Below are 16,569 nucleotides of genomic sequence, written 5' to 3'. Positions count from 1 at the left end.
TTGACAGAGAAGCTATTCCAGTTTAGCATAAAATCAAGCAGCCTGCATTGTCTAAAGCGGTTAAAGATAATAATAGGCAGGACTTAGGAAATCCTTGAAGACTAATAAATGTCAGCAAATGAACCTCACTTTAATGAGGTTTTATGAAATGAAATAGAGGAAATTATTCCATTCCGCCACGTTGATGAAGTCCCATCTTGAAGAGGTTTGGCTTGGAGACGGAAAACGTTTGGCGCAAAGACATTTCTGCAACCGATAAACAATGTGCCAGTGGCAAATTCTCCAACATACTGCTGCGAGATTAGGGTGGCTTGCCACTGCACGAAAGCATGTGGAGTTGGGATGTAGAGACACCATTTATATATGCGATAGTTATCCCTCATCCAATCAGGATCACAGGAAAGATCACAAGACGTGTCATGGCAGCTCCCACATGCTGAGCCAATTTCACAGTGAGCCAGTGGATGTATCACTGGTGTGTTTATTAGCCCTTAACAGTGGGGGACAGGATAGCAGAGAAACAGAAAAGGCTCTTATTTCTGATATCTCTTTTTCAGTATTGAGTCTTCTTCGGTATGTTCCTTTCCCCCTCACCCCATGCCCAGGGTCCTACAAAACAGCTCTGGAACTGTTTCCCAGGTTTTTCACCTTCATTGTTGATCAGTGCTTGCTGCAAATGACCATTTCACTGTGCTGTTCCAGTAAGATACCATAAGATTTTGTGATTTATTTATTTAAAAAGGAGAGTTACCTTAGAATAGGGATGAATGGATCAGTGGCCACTGCTGCATTTCTTTTTTCTTTTTAAAATCTGCATAATAAATGCCCATTTCTAAATGTAATTAATCCTAAAATAGACATCGCATGCACATTTCAAGAGATATAGTTAAAAAAAAACTGCACTGCAAAATCAGAAAAAAATGCAAAGTCTGAATGGTTACTGTGCCCCCAAATCACTGTAGGTTGAGACGAGTGGGTCAGGTGTGTCCGTATCAGAATTCGCAAATAAGGAATTCCTCAAGCACCCATAACTCAGGGCTATGTTTTGTTCTGCTGCTCAGTGCAAAGTAACATTTCCCACCATTGCTGTGCATCCTCCCACCCTGATACTTCACAGCAAGATTTCAGGGCTTCTTCTGAATCAGGACAAAAAATAAATAAAATAAAGGAACAATTTATTTATTTTTTAGTATGTCCAAATTGCCAGAGATTTTGAGCACGGAAATAGGAAATAGATTAAAAACGAATTCTTAACTCTGTGTGTAGTAGATTCATTTTTCGTGTTTCTAGTTAAAAATTAGCAAAACAATTTGCACGTGGGTGTGCGCATGCAGAATTCAGGTGAAATACTCTGCTGCCAGAAAACAAAAAACCAAAAGTATTTTCAACATCAGTAGTAAAAACATAGTAGTTATATAACTGACAATGCATTGCCGTTTAAAGGTGCGTAAAATTTGCTTTGGGCAAATTGGAAAGCAATCATCTATTAAACTTGATAAAGTTGCAACCTGGTAACCTGGTGTGCTGATTTGGCTTAATTTATCAACAAGAGGCAAAGATTGTGCTGATGAAGATTATCTTGTTCTCTCCCCCCCCTTTCTTTCTTTTTTTCTTTTCCTTCAGGTGGTATTAAGTGTCCAGTTTGCAACTTCGTGTATGGTACAAAGTGGGAATTCAACAGACACCTCAAGAACAAACATAGACTCAGACTGGTCGAGTATGATGGGGAGACAAAGTGGGAGGTAAAGCCAAGCAGTGGCAGCTGGCCCAGAAATATCGGGTTTCTCTAGAAGGGTCAAGGTGGGGAATGTAATTGGAATCAAATGAGAATACCACGACATAAACTGCCTTATGAGATGAAAAAAATGCACTGCCTCTTGCGTGGGCATGCAGAGATGCATGCTATCTGGCAAAAGGATCCTTTTCCCCCCATTGCCCTTTAAAGGTAAAGGTAAAGGACCCCTGACAGTTAAGTGCAGTCGCGAATGACACTGGGGTTGCGGTGCTCATCTCATTTTACTGGCCAAGGGAGCAGACGTTTGTCCACAGTCAGTTTTTCCGGGTCATGTGGCCAGCATGACTAAGCTGCTTCTGGAGAAACCAGAGCAGCGCACGGAAACGCCATTTACCTTCCCACCAGAGTGGTACCTATTTATCTACTTGCACTTTGACGTGCTTTCGAACTGCTAGGTTGGCGGGAGCAGGGACCGAGCAACGGGAGCTCACCCTGTCATGGGAATCAGAACTGCTGACCTTCTGATCGGCAAGTCCTAGGCTCTGTGGTTTAGACCACAGCACTACCCGCGTCCCTTGTCCCTCGTTGATACTTACACACTGCAATAGCTGTTTGGCATCTTTGTGATGTGCTTCTGCCAGCTAATTCCCTATGATCACCGATCACTGGCTCTTTTTGCAGACCAAAGCAGAAATTCCTGAAGAAACGCAGTATCTCCATATCACGGAAGCTGAAGATATGCAAGGAACTCAGGCCGCAGTTGCTGCTCTACAGGACCTGCGATATACCTCGGAGAATGGTAAAACATTCTCTTTAAGGAGAAATGAATGTTTCGCAAAAGCAGTGTATAAATGCTGAGCGTTCAAAACAAGTCCCCGTACATTAACTCAGTAATCCTTGCGTGGTAATAATTATTATTATTATTATTTCCCCAGCCACTCTGGGCGGCTTCCAGAAAAATATTAAAATACAGTAATTCATGAAATATTAAAAAAGCTTCCCTAAAAACAGTACGAGTTGGAAATGTAGGTCTGAGAGTAACAACAAGAAAGAGTAGCTAACCTAGAGCCACCCAGAGAGATTCATGGTCAAGAGCAGTACATGTGAAAAGGATCTAGGAGTCTTGGTTGACCACAAACTTGACATGAGCCAACAGTGTGACGCGGCAGCTAAGAAAGCCAATGCAATTCTGGGCTGCATCAATAGGAGTATAGCATCTAGATCAAGGGAAGTAATAGTGCCACTGTATTCTGCTCTGGTCAGACCTCACCTGGAGTACTGTGTCCAGTTCTGGGCACCACAGTTCAAGAAGGACACTGACAAACTGGAACGTGTCCAGAGGAGGGCAACCAAAATGGTCAAAGGCCTGGAAACGATGCCTTATGAGGAACGGCTAAGGGAGCTGGGCATGTTTAGCCTGGAGAAGAGGAGGTTAAGGGGTGATATGATAGCCATGTTCAAATATATAAAAGGATGTCACATAGAAGAGGGAGAAAGGTTGTTTTCTGCTGCTCCAGAGAAGCGGACACGGAGCAATGGATCCAAACTACAAGAAAGAAGATTCCACCTAAACATTAGGAAGAACTTCCTGACAGTAAGAGCTGTTTGACAGTGGAATTTGCTGCCAAGGAGTGTGGTGGAGTCTCCTACTTTGGAGGTCTTTAAGCAGAGGCTTAACAACCATATGTCAGGAGTGCTCTGATGGGGTTTCCTGCTTGGCAGGGGGTTGGACTCGAGGGCCCTTGTGGTCTTTTCCAACTCTATGATTCTATGATATGTGAACTGATACTTCCTGCTCCAGTATTACACCAGCATCACGCTGTCAACAAAAGTGGCTTCACTAGCGAGCAGATTGTTTTGTTTCATCAAAATTGCCAAGTCCGAAGCGACTCTGGGAAAGAAACGCATATTGGCTGCGACCTGATGCCACCAGCACAGCTTCTTCCCAAATCCTGCAAAGACTTGAAGCAGTTGGGGACACCACAGAAGCGGGTTGCTTCTGTTCTAACATTGAAAAGAAACTAGCAGAGCAGTCCGAACCCCACTAATGCCTGGTGAAGAGGGTAAGGTGGGGTTGGGGGGGCAGACAAAAGCTCGCTTCAGGCGATGTCAGCCTATAGCTACCAGGTTTGCGCCCAATGCCGTCAGGTGATAGCAGTGCAGCCCGTTCAATTGGATTTGACAACTTACTGAGGTCACCAAAGGTAAATGGAACAAAATAGACTCTTGGCTCCTTGGAGACTGACCAGTTTATTAGGGCGTAAGCTCTTATTCCTCCAAAGCAAACTCCGTGCCACCAGCGGGGCTTGCTTCTAAGCATGGTGAGGGGAGAAGACAGAATTCTGTAAGGTACTAGGGAAGAATGTGAAGAGGGATTTGAACGAGGGGTAGGCGGGGTAAGTTCTCGCTGCAATGGCATGGCGGGATGTGCAGCGGCGGAAACATAAGCAAAAGGAGATGAATTTGAACAGAAAATTGGCAAGTTTGTGTTACTGTTAACGCCGTCCTGGTTCTCATATTGACATTCTCTCCGATTAGGGGGACGACTTGACCCCACGGCTGTGAACATCCTGCAACAGATCATAGAGTTGGGCTCGGAGCCCCACGACGCAGCTGCTGTCGCCTCTGTCGTTGCCATGGCCCCAGGAACTGTTACTGTCGTGAAACAGGTCAAAACATTTTCCTTTCCTCTGTGTGTGTGTGCGTGTGTGTGCATTAGACAGAAGGAGTGATACTTCTGGCTATTTGTTGTATGCAAATAAACAGTTAATATTTATAACCTATTTGAGACCACATTTGTTTAGCTAGACAGCTCAATACTGGGCCGTCCTTGCAGCACCACCTTGAACCACATTTGTTTCTGGATTTGGCATTACGGAATGTGAATTCTCTGCCTGAAACCGAATGTAATCAACTTCATTATTCCTGTATATAAAGTTGTGGGGAGATAAAGGGCTGGTTTCGATAGATGACATCAAAATACTTATTGCAAGCCTATTATGTTAATGCATTGAGCAACTGGCAGCTCGTGTGAGCATGCAATCTTTTCCCGGGATGGTTCCAGGTCAGGATGGAGGCATTCGCTGCATTCAAAGTCCTTGCATGTTGCAGGTGGGGGAAAGCTTGGAGCATCATTCTCTCACACACATTTTGGCATTCTTATGTACAGGAGTGATTTTGACACGGGGCCGCACTCTCAAACTTGCAATCCCCCATAAGAAAACTGAGGTGATTGCAGTCTCATGAAACCATGTGCCATTTGCCTCCTGGCTTGCTTGGTTCAGAGTAGCTACATTGCTTCCAGAGATAGGTTTCCACATTGTGGTGAAAGTGGCTGTTTAAATTGGCCTCTAGGCAAAAGAGTTGAGAAAATTGACCTGCATTCCGTTCCACTTCTGAGCTTTATCCTGTAATGAGGTAGCAATCTGCAAGCTATTGGAAGCAGTGAGGTTGCAGAGGTTCTGCTGGGGACTTATTTGATCTGTAGGATTTTGTTAGAGTCAAGAAAAAAAAATGGCTTTCTAATGGAAGTATGAGGTTTCCTTCTCATCCCCTTTTTATAATGAGGGCTTTCATTATTCATAAAGAACCTCAAGATCGTGGTTTGCTAATAACACATTTCAATAAAATTGTATGTTTTCAGATACTTGCATAAGGCATTGAGTCCTTGTTATATACTGTTAGCTTTTATTCTATGTAGACACCCTGTGAGATAAATTCTTGTGTTAATTTCTGAATGACTTCCTTTGTTTTGAATCTTTGTGTTGGTGGCATCATGCTAATATTTTTGTGTTTAAAAAAAGGGATAGAAGCATATGATAAAGCAAATATATTTATATATGCAGAAGATCAAGAGGGGGGGATTCATATTCCAGGGAGTCCTTATCAAATATTGAGAAGCTAGACTAGTATAAAGCTCAAGGATTGCTGAAAGGCCTGAGCCATAATCCTGTGGCACCTCAGAGCTACGGTGTAGTGTGATCTCTCCTCTCCCCCCAGCCCCTTCGGTTTCAGTCCAACTGCTGAGCAACAAGCATTGATTCTGTGACAGATGAAAATAGCTACACTCTAAATACTCTTGGCATGATCTTCCTCTTATTCTCTTCCTCACCTTTGGCAGTGCTCACTGTATATTGCTTGTGTTGGCTGGGGCACCAGTTCTAGCAGCCACTGCAAGCAGCACGAGGCTCCCCTTTTCAAAGAGTTGGGGTGACTGGCCTGTTAGTTTCTGCTCTCTTCACTGTGCAGCGAAGTGCTTGTCACAAGACAATGTTTACATTCCACAGTCAGAGCACTGTTGGGTTTTCCCACGGGAATGGGAAGCTGGATGTGACGTACACTGGTTTCCTGTTTTTCACTGTTCTCTCGGTGTTCTTCATTCCGAGGAGAAGGACGGTTGCTTCTCTGCTCCCGCAGAGGCAAGATGCATGTTTGTGATTTCTCAATACTGAACTGAAAATAAAGCAACTTTAAGCATGTGGCACGTACTGTTCGTCATTCCGTTGTGCACAGGACTCTGCAATTTCAACATGGCCTACCTCACACTGTAAGCCTAGCAGTTCGAAAGCACACCAGTGCAAGTAGATAAATAGGTACCACTGCGGCGGGAAGGTAAACAGCATTTCTGTGCACTCTGGCATTCATTATGGTGTCCCGTTGCGCCAGAAGCAGTTTAGTCATGATGCCCACATGACCCAGAAAAGCTGCCACGTACAAAGGCCGGCTCCCTCAGCCTGAAGCAAGATGAGTGCCGTACCCCATAGTCGAACTTAACCGTCCAGAAGTCCTTTACCTTTTACACTTTTAATAACTGAGCAGCAATGGTACAGGGTTTCAAGTGGGCCAGAACCATTTGCAAAATTTGCATGGCTGCTTCTGCTTCTTCCCACTCCTCACCTCTTCCTTGTAGTCTCCTTTGTATTCCACCGCGTCCCCCAGGGTGTCTCTGCTCAGTAGAAGTGATGATTCAGGGAATTGGTTTGGCAGCTCGAGACAACCAAACTAGCTGAGGACTTGGACAATTCATTGGCTAGCCCTGTGGAATCTCAATTAAGTTGAGCGAAATAAATGCCCCAACTATTCTTTGTTGCTTGATCCCCAGCTTTCTGAAATACGTTGTTGAAACGTGAGCAGGTACATCTAGTCGTAAGGGGCTATGTGTAAGAAACCAAAAAACGGTGTCCAGGTTCCACCATCACACATTTTTAAATCAATGTCATAAATGTAACACAGAAGACAGGAGGCTGCTTCGTTCAGGTGTCATATTGTAAAATCATCATTAACCATGCTAGATCTTGACATATATACCTGTATACCGGAAGGAGCGTCTCCACCCCCATCATTCTGCCCGGACACTGAGGTCCAGTGCCAAGGGCCTTCTGGCGGTTCCCTCACTGCGAGAAGCAAAGCTACAGGGAACCAGACAGAGGGCCTTCTTGGTAGTGGTGCCCACCCTGTGGAATGCCCTCCCACCAGATGTCAAAGAGAAAAACAACTACCTGACATTTAGAAAACATCTGAAGGCAGCCCTGTTCAGGGAAGTTTTTAATGTGTGACATTTTGATGTATTTTCATTCTTTGTTGGAAGCCGCCCAGAGCGGCTGGGGAAACATATGTAAAAATTAGATACATCCTAGAGCTATAGAACGTGCATACAGGGGCACCTAAAATGAACCAGAGGATGGACCATCTTTCTTGTTGATATATATATATATATTTGCTTTCGTAGATTTTCACGGGTACATGAATGCAGGTTTTGGTGTCTTCGGGTGTCTTCCCGTGTAAGAGTCGGGGTGTCTGTGCGACGTTTCGACGAGGTCTCACTCGTCATCTTCAGGCTGGTGCTTTCGGCTTCTTGTTACTGGAACAGAGCAGAATCTGGTGTTTGAGTTCCTATAAATACTGTTGAGGGGTGTGGTGTATAGCCTCCAACGTTCTGGGCAGAGAGGAAGTTCCTAGATTAGTGTGCCTTTTCTTCTTTTGTTCCTTAATTACTTGAGGGATATCTTGAGTGATTTCATGAGTGATATTCTGAATACCACTGGGTGGGTCATTAAGTGTAGATTAGTTGCTAAAGCTTTCGTGTCTTGACCTCTTGAGCTTGTGAAGAGTTTTTCTGAGAAGATGGCCAAAACAAAAACAAAAAAACAAAAAAGGGAGGGCAGTGCAAAGCAGCAAGATCACCGCGTGAGTCACAGGCGCGATATAGGAAGGAGAAGTAACAAGAAGCCGAAAGCACCAGCCTGAAGATGACGAGTGAGACCTCGTCGAAACGTCGCACAGACACCCCGACTCTTACACGGGAAGACACCCGAAGACACCAAAACCTGCATATATATATATATATATATATATATATATATATATATATTATCAGGGGGAAAAGATTGAAAGTTTTTGGCATTCATCGGTCTTGAAAGCCAATGGAGTGTGTCTCCAGGGGTGAAGTCAATCTGCTGCATTGGCAGCACTGAAGTGACCTCCCCAGGGTGCAAGCCTAGGCAGTGTGTATGGAGGTCCCCCTCTTGATCTGGCTGATGTGGCCCAAAGGAAAGCAGAGCAATGCATTTGGCACCAGCTTGGCTGCAGGAGTTCATAGAATCATAGAGTTGGAAGAGACCACAAGGGCCATCGAGTCCAACCCCCTGCCAAACAGGAAACACCATCAGAGCACTCCTGACATATGGTTGTCAAGCCTCTGCTTAAAGACCTCCAAAGCAGGAGACTCCACCACACTCCTTGGCAGTAAATTCCACTGTCGAACAGCTCTTACTGTCAGGAAGTTCTTCCTAATGTTTAGGTGGAATCTTCTTTCTTGTAGTTTGGATCCATTGCTCCGTGTCCGCTTCTCTGGAGCAGCAGAAAACAACCTTTCTCCCTCCTCTATATGACATCCTTTTATATATTTGAACATGGCTATCATATCACCCCTTAACCTCCTCTTCTCCAGGCTAAACATGCCCAGCTCCCTTAGCCGTTCCTCATAAGGCATCGTTTCCAGGCCTTTGACCATTTCAGTCAAAGTTGCCAGAAGGAGGCATACCAGGTGCCATCCAATCACCTTAGGGGACTCCACTCTGGATTTGTGTAGGATTAGCTTTTCCTTCTCCTGAAGATATCCTGCAAAGCCTAGATGAGCTACCTTCCCAGGTGGACAAGCCTCACGTGCCCCTCACTTCCCTATACAGTGGTACCTCAGGTTAAGAACGTAATTTGTTCTGGAGGTCTGTTCTTAACCTGAAGCTGTTCTTAAGCTGAAGCACCACTTTAGCTTATGGGGCCTCCCGCTGCCACCACACCTCCAGAGCATGATGTCTGTTCTCATCCTGAAGCAAAGTTCTTAACCTGAGGTATTATTTCTGGGTTAGCGGAGTCTGTAACCTAAAGCATCTGTAACCTGAAGCCTCTGTAACCCGAGGTACCACTGTACAGCACATCTTGAGGTTCTCTTTGGGCTCTGGGGTGGGACTTCTTGCGAGCCAGGTGGGATCTCCAGGGTGCTTCCCGTTTCTGGGTACCACTTCCAGGTAACCAGCACCACGCGTGTGCGTGGTCACATACAAATAGATTGCACATCAAGCTCTTGCCAGTAAGCAAGGAGGATGCTTCAGGTAGCAATTGAAAAGAATGTAGGTGCTGCCAGAAAAAAAATATGGAAGGGCATCTCCAGTTGGCTTGGAAGCTGCTGTTGTCTCATTAACTCCCTTATTAGAGGGATAAAGAAAAAAAAAAAGCAATATTTTGGGAAAGATTCCCCCAGTAGATCAATCCAATAGGACCTAAGCAGAGGGCATGTAAGTGCTGAGCTGACATGAAGTGTGCCAACCTGAAAAACACAGCAATTTGTCATGCTAAGAGGATTATAGATAGATGTCCGAGAGAGAGAGAGAGGGAGAGAGAACAAGAACAAGGAGCTCCACAAGTGAAAGCAGTTAATCATTTTTCCTGGAATGACAAAACCAATGAAAAACATCTGGATAAAGGCAGGTAGAGAGGCTGTTAACTTTCTTTATTGGCCATTTTCATTTCAGGAGAATATAAAATTGAATAAGCATTCCGTTTGTCGCCCTTGCACCAAATGAGATTCTAGTTTCATTTCACTTTCGCGTCAGCGGCATTTTTATTTATCTTCCTCTCCTTGTTATTTATTTGCGCATCTCAGATGCATTTAAAATTATGTGCGGCTTTCAACGTAAACAAAGCCAATTTCGAATCCCATTCCGGCTACAATATACTTGCTTGCAGGTCTCGGTGAATGCTGGGCAGCAAGGCTTGTTGCCTTAGGAATAAACGTGTGCGGTGTTTGCAAACCTGTTTTGTGATACCACCTGGAAAACTAAACAGCCCTCTCCCCCTGCCATCTGAAAAGACGTTGAAATTCCATCACCAGTGACAAATCTCTTTGGATCCAAACACAGCAGTGAAATAGAGGTTTGCATACCTATTTCAATGGCCATATATGTTTTCATTTGGCTACCTGTCTAGATCCAGCAGTATAAATTGTTATATATGTGTAATCTGTGCAGTTCTTAATGCTTGCCTTGGATAGCCCAGTACTTTGGTAGGCAGCTGACAGACTCTGTGAAGCCAGCTAAGATCCTCTGATTGACCCATTGATCCTCTGGTTTTCTCCCTCTACACACACACACACACACACACACTTCTCTCCCAACTTTCCTTACAAGTGGTGCGCCAGGGAAACCTGCTCCCAGTTGCACCTTCTAGGGTTGCCATATTTTGAAGAGCAAAATAGAGGACACATTTGCCCACTTTTGACTATGGATCTCTATGACGACTCTCATCATGAAAAAGAGGACGCGTCCTGGAAAAAGAGGACATATGGCAACCCTACGGGTACATTCTGGTTATCTTTACTATCCTTGTTAATGTCCGCACTTCGTATTAAAATGCAGCTTAAAACAAAGGATGGTTTGGGGCCAACGAGTTAAGGCATGCTGCTCAGAAGTTCCTGAAGTTCCCCGCTGCCGCCACGCCACAAAATAAGCCGGAGCGTGGCTTGCTGTTCCATTTGAACCCAAGCTCATCCTTCCCAGTCGGTAGAGCGTGAGACCCTTATTCTCAGGGCCGTGGGTTCGAGCCCAACATTGGGCAAAAGATTCTTGCAATGCAGGGAGTTGGACTAGATCAGGAGTAAGCAACCTAAGGCCCAGGGGCCAGATGCAGCCCAATCGCCTTCTCAATCCGGCCCACGAACAGTCCGGGAATCAGCGTGTTTTTACATGAGTAGAATGTGTGCTTTTATTTAAAATGCATCTCTGGGTTATTTGTGGGGCATAGGAATTCATTCACCCCCCCCCCCAAAAAAAAATATATAGTCCGGCCCACCACATGGTCTGAGGGGTGGTGGACCAGCCCCCTGCTGACCCCTGGACTAGATGCTGCTCGTGATTCCTTCCAGCCCTGCAATTCTGGAGTTCTGTTATTCCCCTTCCCACAAGCAGTAAGTGAAAAACAAGAACTCGGTTCCCCCTTTGTTTGGAGACTGGGTTGAGGCAGCACAACAAGCTAGTTTTATCCGTGATGCATCAGGAGAGCAGCACCAACAGAATTTTTAAATAATAATAATAATTCTGCCCGGACACTGTCCAGTGCCGAGGGCCTTCTGGCGGTTCCCTTGCTACGAGAAGCCAAGTTACAGGGAACCAGGCAGAGGGCCTTCTCGGTAGTGGCACCTGCCCTGTGGAACGCCCTCCCACCAGATGTCAAAGAGAAAAATAACTACCACACTTTTAGAAGACATCTGAAGGCAGCCCTGTTTAGGGAAGCTTTTAATGTTTAATAGCTTATTGTATTTTAGTTTTATGTTGGAAGCCGCCCAGAGTGGCTGGGGAAACCCAGCCAGATGGGCCGGGTAGGTAGAAAGAAAGAAAGAAAGAAAGAAAGAAAGAAAGAAAGAAAGAAAGAAAGAAAGAAAGAAAGAAATTGAGTGAGACTGCTAAGCTTGGCCCTATCACAAAGCTAACACGTTAATGATTGGTGTCTTCTGCCTCTTCTCCCAATGATCTTTATTTACTTGGGCTACCACATGCCTTTCTTTCCCCCCGGAAAGCTAGTTCCCAGCTCTGTGCTGTTTCACAGTCTTATTAGAAACAGGTGATCCAAAGGAAGAGTAAAGGATGGTTGTTTTCAATAGAGTGTCTTCGCCTGCATGGCTTACCGGTTGCCGCCTGTCACTGCGAGGTGTTGCGTTGGGGTTTTTCACTAGAGCTCCAGCTCCTGTGTTGTTGTTGTCGTCTTTCCTCCTTCGAATGAAATTAAACAGAAACGAAACCTGAATAAAGTATATTCATTCTCCAAACAAAAGAAGAAGCCAGCCTAAATCAATTAAATGGCGCAGCCAGCTTGGCATATACTGATCAATGTACACATAAAATGTCCTTCTGTTGAGCACAGCTGCGTCATATAACAAACCTTTTGGCACAACGCAATTGCATTTTTTCTTTCCTCCAGGAAAAAAAATAATGATGATGGCTCCCTTTCTTTTTGTTTTACCTCTCTCCCATGCTCATGCTTCATTGCTGTTACTATTATTATTTCAGAGAGCATACTTGCTGGAAATGAAGGGAGCCTCGGGCCATCTGATATTTCCATTACTGGCCTGACGGGCATTAAGTGGATATAGTTTGCAGGTACTCTGCAAGTTGTATTTGGGGGAGAGTTGATCCCTTCCCCCAACTTTCCGTTTTAAAAGACTGCGCATTGGCAATTTCAGATCTGTGAATGAAAATCCACAGTAAAGTGGGCTCAGATGTTCCGAGTTAACTCGTTTTTAATCCAAAATTGTCTGTTGAGAGAAAATTGTCCCTTTTTTAAAAACACCCAGGGAGTATGTTTCGTGTTTGAACCTGTGTGCTGTCGATTAAATGCAGTTCATTTTTGCTCCCCTTAGGAAAGTAGCCATTGGTCTGGGAGACCACATGGGGGGCAAAACTCCAGCTTGCCCCATGGGAGGAGGTGAACAGAGAAAGAGTTCCAACAGAACAAACGATGGTGACCAACCGCTGCATAAATTACATGCTCTGCTGTCCCCCTACAGTGGCTCACAGCAAAGATAACCATTGCAAGGCTGACCATCTTAGTGCCCACCACTCTGAATAAATATTTGCTGGAACAGAAGGTGTCAGGTGTTGGGGTGTGGTTATTAAAACACACTCACTTCAGCATGAATGTCTTCCTGGAATTGTACTTATTTCTCCAGATGGTGCAAATAACACAGTGGATAATGTGTTGGTGACTTTGTTTCAGATCCTTCCTCAGCCATGAACCTGATTAGGCGACTTTGGATCAGACATGTTCTCTCCTTCGGTCTTTCTCGTGGTCCTTCTGAGGATAATATGGTCCTTGGGTGGGCGGAATTAAAAATTGATGATAATGGTGACCAGTCCTTCTGGCAAGTGAGCCATGGTGCTGGGCTAATCTACGCTGTTGTTCAGATGCATCTCGGTATGGAATTGCTTCTAGTCCATTGAGTGGATATCAATGCGCTAATGTGCCTGTACAGTGGTGCCCCGCAAGACGAAATTAATTCGTTCTGCAAGTTTTTTCTTCTTGCGAATTTTTCGTCTTGCGAAGCACGGTTTCCCATAGGAATGCATTGAAAATCAATCAATGCGTTCCTATGGAAACCGCCTTCAGACCAGGTCCGGGGACAGTCTGTCCCCCGACCTTTTCTGAAGTCTGGGGGGGGGACAAGGGCTTTTCTTCCCACCCCCAGAATTTTTAAAAAACCCGGGACAGCGGAGGACTTCTCCGCTGTCCGGGGCGATTTAAAAGCCTCTGGGAAGGCAGGCAGGGGGGACAAAGACTTTCTCCCCCCGCCAGCCTTCAGAAGAGGTCCTGGACCTCTTCTGAAGGCGGGCGGGGGGCGAAAGTCTTTGCTCCCCCCCCCGCCTGCCTTCAAAAGCCGTCTGGGACAGCGGAGAAACGCAGCACGTTTCTCCGCTCTCCCGGGAAGGCAGGCAGGGGGGAGCAAAGACTTTTGCCCCCTGCCGGCCTTCAGAAGAGGTCCAGGACCTCTTCTGAAGGCCGGCGGGGGGCAAAAGTCTTTGCTCCCCCCCCGCCTGCCTTCAAAAGCCGTCCGGGATAGCGGGAAGCGCTTCCCTGCTATCCCGGACTGCTTTTAAAATGCTGGCGGTGGGGAGCAAAGGCTTTCGGCCCCCGCCGGCCTTCCTGGACCTCTTCTGAAGGCCGGAGGGGAGGGGAGGCTTTGCTCCCCACCGCCAGCATTTAAAAGAGGTCCCCGGAGATTTCCCTATGGCCTTTCTTCTTGCGAAGCAAGCCCATAGGGAAATTTGTCTTGCGAAGCAACTCGCAAACGGAAAACCCTTTCGTCTTGCGGGTTTTCCGTCTTGCGAGGCATTCGTCTTGCGAGGTACCACTGTATTCCCCTTGTGGCACAGATTGGCTACCAACTGCTTAAACACATGGTCTGCAATTCAGCAAAGGGAAAGTGTGTAAGGAAACCAAACTCTGTCATCGCCTCGGCTCTGCTGTTCCCTTGCCAGCGATAAAATGCCTGTACATGCACTGAAACCCTTAAATTTTGGTTATGAATGCACATCCATTCGGTCTTTCAGTAGTTCAGTATTCCTGGGACTTTCTGCATGCAAAGCAGGGCTCTGCCAGTGGCCCACATCCCTTCCCTAGTGGGTCATCAGCTGTACGAGCTCATCTGTTATTTAACTGAAGCAAATACTGCAATCTCCTTTAGTACCAATAATTTATGAAATACGAGGCTCGATCATTTATTCGCACCTAGGTTTCCTTGCTCTCGTTTTAGCAACATTGCAGCCCCGCCCTCCAAATAAACCCTTTGTAACGTCTCCCCTTTTCTCGCAGGTGACAGAAGAGGAGCAGTCAGCCAACCACACGGTGATGATTCAGGAAACATTGCAGCAAGCGTCCGTCGAGCTGGGCGAGCAGCACCATTTGGTCGTTTCCTCCGACGAGGTGGAAGGGATCGGGACAGTGACAGTCTACACCCAGGGGGGAGAGGCCTCTGAACTTATTGTGTATGTGCAAGACATGCAGTCTGTGGAGGAGCAGGTGGAAGAGCAGGAGCAGCCTGGACAGAAAATCTAGATAAAATTCCCAAGGGAGACCAGCCTTCTGGTACCGCCCAACTGCTACATGCTTTGTTTTCCAATGTATATTTAATGTTGGGCAAGAACAGAACCTCCCGCAGCTGCTACTCTATCATATGTTTAGTCTTTGGCAGATGGCGCATGTGGTTGTTGACTGGACTGGTGGCTTCTTCTTTTTGCCAGGAAATGTTTTGGTATGTACTGAGCCATGCACAGCTTCCTTTCACATGGTGCTACTTCCCTGCTCGTAAGGAACGCCTGAAGGCGCAGCAAACAGATCCATTCAGATGGATGGTCATGACCACTACCTTCTGGGATAAAAGATACTTTTCCTAGAGCAAGAGGTGAACCCAAAAAAAAGCAAGAGGAGTCAATGGTAGTGGACAGCACTTGATAAACGCTAAAATGCGTGCCTGTTATGCACTTTAAGAAGACTGTAGACGGAAAAGGACAATTTTAGCAACCGCCCAGAAAGTTCAGATTTTAAGACTTGCCAAGCAACTGGCCCTGCAGTGAAGCTATTCAGAAGCAACAGGCTCCATTGGGTTGGGTTCACTCAACATGCAGAAAATGTGGTGGTGTGAATCAGAGCCAGCTGTTCTTCAGTGCTCCTTTCTAAACGGTTTTTCTAAATGGTGTTCAGCATTTTAACCTCCCCAAAGACAGTTTTCCTTCTTTTTGTCACTGTGAATTGTTGAAGACCCGAGATCATTACCTGAAGAAATGTGTTCTCTTTTATCTTGTATCTTTTAATCTTTTAAACCGGGACTCTGTGCCAGTGAGCATGCCACATTTTTATTTGGATGGGATCTAATCTGACACGCGAGTGAAAAGATCCCACCTCTAAGGGTGTCTTTCAGATGCACAGTCCCTGCCGAAATGCAAGTGTTTTATGGTTGTGACATATTTTGGACACGTATATTGGAGATATATAGTGGATTTCTTCCCTTTTTTTCTATCCGTGAAGCATTATTTCCTTGTCTCCCCCTTTCCTTTTTTCGCAAGCAATAGCAATAACTTCAGAAATATATATTTTAAAAAATCATAGCTTGGGCACAGTTTTTTAGATTAACGCACCTGCTACAGGGTTATGTCTCATATAATATACAATGGATGCCATGTTGAAGCACTGAGAAGTAATACCAAGCCAAAAAATCTGTGGAAGCCACAGTGATAGAATGATATTTTGGGATCCTATTTCTCCCAGCCTGGCAAACGTTGAGCATTTTCTTCAAAACAAAAAGCACTAACTCTGCATCCTTGAGCTGCATTGAATCTTCTGTATTGATTAGACACAGGTGATCTATGGAAGTCTTATTCTTTTTCTGTCTCCTTAAATAATAAAATAGATATCTGCTATGAGGAAACACCCAAAGTAGAGATGCAAGCATCTCTTGCTGTAAGTAAGGGTTCAAACACTCTGCTCTTGGTGGAGAAAAGGGCATGCAATTTGGAGAAAGACTCTTATTTCAGGGGAAACCAATGTGGTGCCCTCTGGATGATTTCGGACTACAACTCCCATCACCATAGCCTCCTCTGGCCAGAGCTAATGCAGTCCTAACAACTTCTAGATGACACCATGTTGGCTATACCAGCTTATCCATGTGGGTTTTTTTCAGTAGGCCTCGAGGAGTGGATCTAATTTGGCCCTATGTGTTCTGATCTCATGTCCCGTGTTCAGGTTGTGATTTGGACTACATGGCAGTGCATTCAGCAGAGAACTTATCCACT

At 45.5% G+C, this 16,569-nt stretch overlaps 1 protein-coding gene across 2 annotated transcripts in view; it reads left to right on the top strand.

Annotated features, from left to right (window-relative positions):
- The window catches only part of ZFAT (zinc finger and AT-hook domain containing), an 86,915-nt gene extending 70,710 nt beyond the window's left edge, over positions 1–16,205 (top strand). For both annotated transcript variants that reach the window (XM_082235490.1, XM_082235491.1), the window contains exons 13-16: positions 1,624–1,742; positions 2,417–2,534; positions 4,274–4,404; positions 14,594–16,205. In XM_082235490.1, coding sequence (XP_082091616.1) covers positions 1,624–1,742; positions 2,417–2,534; positions 4,274–4,404; positions 14,594–14,836 — 611 coding nt within the window. In that variant the 3' untranslated portion in view covers positions 14,837–16,205. The remainder of the gene's footprint in view (positions 1–1,623; positions 1,743–2,416; positions 2,535–4,273; positions 4,405–14,593) is intronic.
- The last annotated feature ends 364 nt before the right edge of the window (positions 16,206–16,569 follow it).

This window comes from Podarcis vaucheri (genome assembly GCF_965113315.1).
Source record: "Podarcis vaucheri genome assembly, chromosome: 8".
Lineage (NCBI taxonomy): Eukaryota > Metazoa > Chordata > Lepidosauria > Squamata > Lacertidae > Podarcis > Podarcis vaucheri.
This window is presented reverse-complemented; position numbering and strand designations above follow the sequence as displayed.